Below are 7,500 nucleotides of genomic sequence, written 5' to 3'. Positions count from 1 at the left end.
AGTCCTGAGGATAGTCAAGTCCCACAAAGCTCCTTAAAAACTGCTCCTTAAAACCCCTTAACCAGGGAAAGTCTGTTACAGATCATGTCTGACCTGAACTCCTGCTCACTGACGACTTCGCCCAGGTACTCGATAATGAACTGGCCGGCGCGCAGCGGCTCCTTGGTGCGGATGCCCCAGCCTTTGCCGTCGGCACGGAAACGCTCCAGACACTGAACCCACTCGTGTCTCTGGATATGCTGGTTATCACACTGTTCCCCACACGGACATGCGCTGGGAGAACACTCAGCAAAGATCATCCTGAGAGAGGGCGAGGAAAGGCATGCAGGGAAGAGAGAGAAAAACGAAAGGGGGACAAAGAATGATTATTGAGAGAGTGATACAGGGAAAGAGAAGTTCATATGATAATGATACAGTATAATGACACAGTAAACGATAGAACTGATGTCGGTTGGTACTTTTGACAGTTAGTCATTTTTTTGCACAATAGAGAAATACGGAGTCTCCGTTAACAGGTGACCGCTAGCTGCATCAGTGCCAGTAATACACCATTAAGGCTGAGTGAATACACAGTTCAACCACAAAGTTCCAGGACCGTAGTCAAATAAGAGAGCTGACTAAGACTCTAAAATAAACAGTGCCATGATAACCATGTTCCCTGGCCCTTCTGTAAGGACTTGACTTGCCCGACAGGTTTTTGGCTTTTGCCTGCACTGCCAGTAACCCTGGCACTTACAGGTGAAGTGAATGCCTAAGCTGACAGTATAATTGGTTCAACCAGTGGAGGAGCCAAGCCCCGAAGCCAAAAGCAGCTGGAGAGCCTGTCTACAGAGAGTCACGGAAGCAGGGAACCAATCAACGTCAGACTCTGTTCACCTGTTCAGGCAGTCATCCAAACAGCCTTTTTCGCCGAGGTCGTCGGGAGGTTTGCAGTTACCCGTGGTGGCCTCGTACCAGAGAGAGGCTTCACGTCAACGTAGACGTCTGTAAGAGACCGAACACAACAGCCTGGGTCAGCAGACACAATCACAAAACCATCTGGTCACAGAACGATGGGTCCCTCTGCAATATATTAATAGCAGGAGCAGCAGGTGGATGTGTCAGTGGGGTTTAGTGTTTGTTGTTCTTATTCACAACCTCAAGAACCTGTTCTTTATTACACCGGTAACACCGCGGTCAAACCTGCTCTACATGCTTTAATAACCAACATCACACATTCACTTCCTCAATAACCGTCAACACCAACCGTCCAATAACCACAACCTCTCTTTGTCTCACAACTGATCGTCATGCCAGATTTTTCCAATTCCTTTTGTCAAAAAAAAAGTAACACACACACACCCATATATATATATATATGCATAAGCAAGGAGTAAACTCATGCATTTTTCCTTGATCACAGACATTCTCAAAACATATTCTCTGCTTCCGTAAATATCATATTTAAAGTGTACAGGTGCTGAACCGATGACTAGAGGAGAGGGTGTCCTTACTGGATCTGATCTTTTTGTAGAGTGGGACGTCTGGCCTCTTATAGAGCTGAAAAAACACACACACACACACACACACACACACACAAACAAACACAGTCTGAGGTTATGGACTGTTCACATGGCCGACTCCACCGCTGACTTTTCATTTGAAACAAAGCGAAAGGAAAAGGAACGAGTGAGTAACAACCTGATCATGTTTCCAAAGCCACAGGATGTCATATGGCAGCTGGAAATCAATGCGTTTCTGACGCAGATACTTCCCTGTATACAAAAGACAGAGAGACAGAGACAGAGAGAGAGAGAGAGAGAGCAGAAAGAAAACAGTAAAGAAGGTAGTCAGGGAGACCTAAAGGGACAAGGTGAACTGAGTAAAGGTAGAGTCAGGTGATCTGATTCTCAGTCAACCTGTACCTTTCTATTTCGCTGAACAATGAACAAATGGTTGTGGAACAAAAAGATCCCTGGTGGCCAAAGCCAGTCGGTGGCTGCATGCGGTCACGTTATAAATAAATGCAAAGTAGTTAACAAGATAAGATTTGACCAGTAGAGGAATCGAAAGGAGAAATACAAGTCGAACACAGGTAGCGAGGAGGTGCAGGGCTCTGGAGCACTGATGGACAAACAGACGGACTCACCGACATTGATGGGGGCGGGGAAAAGCCCGTGCTCATGCTCGGCTGGGTTATACTCCAGCTTGTCCTTCTTCAGCTGGAGCAGCTGACTACGAGGGCTACAGAGAACAGAGAGAGAGAGAACGGTGACACTTTAACAGAGCTGATCAGGTGGATGACAGAAAAGAGAGAGAGAGAGAGAGAGAGAGAGAGAGAGAGGATGTGACTGTGTGGAAAGAGAAAGAAATGGTGTATGTACCAACACTGTGTGTAAAAATGTTTGCAGGTGCAATGTATAACACACAAGGAGAACGTGAAACAATGGGAAGTCATCTGCATCACAATTACAAGAATTCCACATGTTTGGTATTTATTTAAAAAGTGAGAACCAATAAGTTTCTACAATGAAAGATAAGTTAAAATCAGCCCATCAGCCCTTTACTCTCCTGGCCTATGAAGCAACATCAGAGACATATTAGAGGGCTGAACTGACAGAGTGTCAATCACAAAAGAAAATAAACAAAATTAGGTTTAAGGTGGGGCAGGCTTAAATTTCACAGCAGCAGGAAACCAACAATGAAAACCAGTGACAGGAGAAGGGAAAAGCTCTCTCAGCTCAAAGGTGACTGACAGAGGTGGGGAACAAACAAAAACAGGGACTGAAAACTACAAAAAAAAAAAACAAAAACAAAAAACAAGACAGTCTCAAAAATGATCAGACTTTTTAACACATCTGTGCAACAGTTTTAACAAAATAAAAACCGTAGTTTAGGTAGTGAGTTTCAGAGAGTTTGAAATTCATAGCAGCGCAGTCATTCAGAACCTGAACCATGGAAAGTGACTCTTTCTGTCTTATGTGTGGACTACAGACAGTGACTCTTTCTGCCTTATGTGTGAACTGGAGACAGTGACTCTTTCTGCCCTGTGTGTGGACTGGAGACAGTGACTCTTTCTGTCCTGTGTATGGTCTGGAGACAGTGACTCTCTCTGTCCTGTGTGTGGACTGGAGACAGTGACTCTTTCTGCCCTGTGTATGGACTGAAGACAGTGACTCTTTCTGTCTTATGTGTGGACTGGAGACAGTGACTCTTTCTGCCTTATGTGTGAACTGGACACAGTGACTCTTTCTCCCTTATGTGTGGACTGAAGACAGTGACTCTTTCTGTCTTATGTGTGGACTGAAGACAGTGACTCTTTCTGCCTTATGTATGAACTGGAGACAGTGACTCTTTCTGCCCTGTGTATGGACTGGAGACAGTGACTCTTTCTGCCTTATGTGTGGACTGGACACAGTGACTCTTTCTGTCTTATGTGTGGACCGAAGACAGTGACTTTCTGCCTTATGTGTGGACTGAAGACAGTGACTCTTTCTGCCTTATGTGTGAACTGGAGACAGTGACTCTTTCTGTCCTGTGTATGGTCTGGAGACAGCGACTCTCTCTGTCCTGTGTGTGGACTGAAGACAGTGACTCTTTCTGCCCTGTGTATGGACTGGAGACAGTGACTCTTTCTGCCTTATGTGTGGACTGGAGACAGTGACTCTTTCTGTCTTATGTGTGGACCGAAGACAGTGACTTTCTGCCTTATGTGTGGACTGAAGACAGTGACTCTCTGCCTTATGTGTGGACTGAAGACAGTGACTCTTTCTGCCTTATGTGTGAACTGGAGACAGTGACTCTTTCTGTCTTATATGTGGACTGAAGACAGTGACTCTTTCTGCCTTATGTGTGGACTGAAGACAGTGACTCTTTCTGCCCTGTGTATGTACTGGAGACAGTGACTCTGTCTGTTCTGAGTATGGACTGGAGACAGTGACTCTGTCTGTTCTAAGTATGGACTGGATACAGTGACTCTTTCTGCCTTATGTGTGAACTGGACACAGTGACTCTGCCTTGTGTATGGATTGGAGACAGTGACTCTTTATGTCTTATGTGTGCACTGAAGACAGTGACTCTTTCTGTCCTGTGTGTGGACTGAAGACAGTGACTCTTTCTGTCTTATGTATGGACTGGAGACAGTGACTCTTTCTGTCCTGTGTATGGTCTGGAGACAGTGACTCTTTCTGCCTTATGTGTGGACTGAAGACAGTGACTCTTTCTGTCCTGTGTGTGGACTGAAGACAGTGACTCTTTCTGTCCTATGTATAGACTGGAGACAGTGACTCTTTCTGTGGTGGATCTATACAGGTATATTCACTCACAACCTGGGAGACAAAGGGCCTGTGTGAACCCTCTGTATGGGAGAACTAGGGCCCAGGAATCCAGGCGATCAGGCACCTCCTGTAATCACTGTTTGTATGCTTCTATATCCAAAATGGATATTTACTCCACGCATGCCATCAAACAGATTCAAAAGTCATTTCTTCCTTTACATGTTCCTCCTGGAGAATGGTCTAGTATCTCACTAAAAACTGTACGAACCCTGTATAAGGGCAGAAACTGTTCTTGGAGCTTACAGAAGGCAAAGGCTGGTCTTGGATCTTCGTAGTTTATAAATACTCATGAACTGCTTAACATTTCAATTATTTTGTTTACCCTCTAAATACCAACACATAAAATTAAACCACAAATGCCTTACTCATCCATCCCGCCATTGTATATTCATATAATAATAAGAACAGTATATGAGCTCAATATATTTTATTGAGTTCTACTGAACAAAGATGTGTGAATTTCCCAATTAGATACAACACTGGCCAAAAGGGCTGTTTTTGATGTGGAGACTTAACACAGCGATGGCACAGCATAAGGACTTGTGGGAAGAAACCATAATACTCAACTGTGAAACTAAAAGCAGGACACAGAAATCCTGCCCCTGTCTTAATGAAGAACATCACCTAAACATTGTCAATGAAGTCATAAGACTCCCTTTACTTACACAGCAATAATACACACACACACACACACACGCACACACACAGGTTAGTGATCAGAAAGCCATCAGTTATCCCTCTGACATGAAAGTAAGAAAAACGAAAAATAAACGGAAAATGAATAGAAAGCGACCATTCTGAATAAATGTAACCGAAACAACTCTGGTGTCAAAAAGGAAACAGCTACGTGATGACAGAGAATCTAACACGGGTCCTGAAGACAGGCTCGGTTCTTTTCCCATCACCCTGCCGAGCCCAGCCATGATGCGCGGGGAACTCAAACAGTTACGGGCAAGTTATGAATCAGAAAAGGGGACGACAGCCCTCTCACACAAACAGACTCATGATAACCCCTGTTACGCAATCCCCTCACATCCTTTTGACTCCAAAATCACCAGGATTTACCATTTTCTCACCTTTCTCACCAAAAATATATATATATTTTTTTTTTTTTACCAAATGAGAATAAGGCCTTAAGACACACTGAACACGACACTGATCGACCGTCACGCATATCGCCCGTGTTGGTTCTTCTTAACTGCGCATAAACGTTCCGATCTGTTGTGAGACCAAGGGGCCACTTTTACTCCTGACAGCAGGACATTTCGCTGATCTACTTTCACTCAGTCATCACACAGACATTATGCACTGACATACTTACTGGATCTCAACTTTTAAACCACAAAATCCACTGGTAAATAGTGGTCTACAAACTTCCTGTATCAGCAGAGCCACACCGACACTGAAAGAAGGCGACTGTCAATATACATCTGTGAATCAACAGGACCGAACTTCTCTCTCGTGACTAAGAGCTACTAGCCAATTCAACAGTAATGAAAACAGGCTAAGGAGCCCGTCTGACTCCGAGGGCACAGTTTCAATACGTGTATCAGAGACTTTCATTTTTCATTATTTACATATGACGTGTTTGACTGCGGAGAGGAGTCTGACAAAGGGACAAAGGCCATGAGGACGTCTGACGGAGTTGCTGGCCAGCACTGTTTTCCCCACTGGCTCTAATGAAAGCGCGATGCTGTTATAATTCAGTCTGAAATGTCAGTGAAACAGACACAATGCAATTCAGCGTCAGGGTCGTTAAAAGTCTTACAGCCGAGGACACCGACGGCTTAAGCCTCTTCACAATGAGCCCCCATAGAAACAATAACATTTAAAAAAATGATTTTAATGCTTCAACCTCTACAGCCAGTTGTTTTCATAAATTAGAATCATTATCTAGAACATCTTTTCAGGAGAAGCCAAGGAGGCTGTCTGCATGCTCGTACCATGCTCACATTTTCACCAGTGAACAAAATGTCATTTACAATATATACTGTATGTTTATATATATATATTCATATATATATATATATATATATATATATATATATATATATATATATATATACACCTAGTGCATTATCACAAATATGGGGCAGCATAACCATTATACAGTAACTGAACTCAAAGACAGCCAATTTAAGAGAATTTAAGTAAAATATCTGGGTTGTTTTAAATCTTCTGGCAGCCTGACTCACTCTGCAGTTTTGTACACGTCAGAGTAAAGCCCCGCCTTCTGAAACTTCTTCTTGGGTGGTCTCGCAGCTCTTTTCTCCCGTTGGCTGGTTACCGGTGGGGGTGGGGCTTGTTCCTGGGGGGTGGGTCCTGAGCATTCTGGCGAAGAGTGGCTCTCAGATTTTCCCTCCAAGGCACTGTAAAATGGACACGTAATTCAGCCACGGATAAACACATCACCGTGACACTGTGAGAGCAAAGCATCGTATTATGACTCTAAATTTCAGAATCCAGCATAAGATAATAAAAGCACAATCAGACAGGCCATAAGCACTGCTGCGTTTCAAAGACTATTTGTGCTTTATTGTGCCTTAACGCTAAATGTATTCCTCACAGAGCACGACTGCTGTGTATACTGCTATTCAGACACTAATATAATCTGCCCACATAAAGAATGTCAATTACCCAGAAACTCCACGGATAGTATATAATAATACTAATGAGACAGCAGCAATGACGCTGGAGATGTCCTGCTGGTGCCTAGTAAGAGGGTTGGATTCCAGTTCGTACCTGCGAAAGCGATGAATCTCGTCCTGGGTGAGCCAGTTTCTTCCTCCTCCTCCTCCTCCTCCTCCTGCCGAATTTGTTCTCGCACCCAGCACTTCCTCCTCCTCCTCTCTCTCCTCCTCTCTCGGCTCCTCCATCTCCTCGTCCTCCTCGCCCTTCTCTCGTTCACAGCGTTTCCTCTTCCTGCCCTTCCTGCGCTGTCCCTGCACCGCCGCCTCGATGGCGCCGCTCACCGTGTCTTCCTCCCACCTGACCCCGCCTCTGTCCCGGTGTCTGTGATGGGATTGGCTCTCGGGTTCCGGGGGCGGAGGGGGCGAGGGTAGAGGGGACGGCAGGGGGTGTTTCCGCGGACGTCCCGGGCCCCTCTTCTTCACCATGTTGTTCCCTGTGCGGGCCTGTCTCTGCAGCTTCTTGGCACGAAGAATTTTGTTGACGTGGTGAAGGC

At 44.9% G+C, this 7,500-nt stretch overlaps 1 protein-coding gene across 1 annotated transcript in view; it reads right to left on the bottom strand.

The window, feature by feature from the left end:
* Positions 1 to 7,500, bottom strand: part of ash1l (ash1 (absent, small, or homeotic)-like (Drosophila)) — a 36,252-nt gene that overhangs the window by 13,690 nt on the left and 15,062 nt on the right. The window contains 8 exon segments of the mRNA XM_030789531.1: positions 80 to 300; positions 877 to 955; positions 958 to 984; positions 1,494 to 1,539; positions 1,681 to 1,754; positions 2,129 to 2,223; positions 6,512 to 6,685; positions 7,059 to 7,500. The exon segment at positions 7,059 to 7,500 is cut by the window's right edge and continues 276 nt beyond it. Of these exon segments, the coding sequence (XP_030645391.1) occupies positions 80 to 300; positions 877 to 955; positions 958 to 984; positions 1,494 to 1,539; positions 1,681 to 1,754; positions 2,129 to 2,223; positions 6,512 to 6,685; positions 7,059 to 7,500 (1,158 nt within the window).

The sequence above is a fragment of the Chanos chanos genome, chromosome 12, assembly GCF_902362185.1.
Source record: "Chanos chanos chromosome 12, fChaCha1.1, whole genome shotgun sequence".
NCBI classification, from domain to species: Eukaryota; Metazoa; Chordata; class Actinopteri; order Gonorynchiformes; family Chanidae; genus Chanos; species Chanos chanos.
The sequence above is the reverse complement of the archived record's forward strand: the minus strand, read 5'-3'. Positions and strand labels throughout refer to the sequence as shown.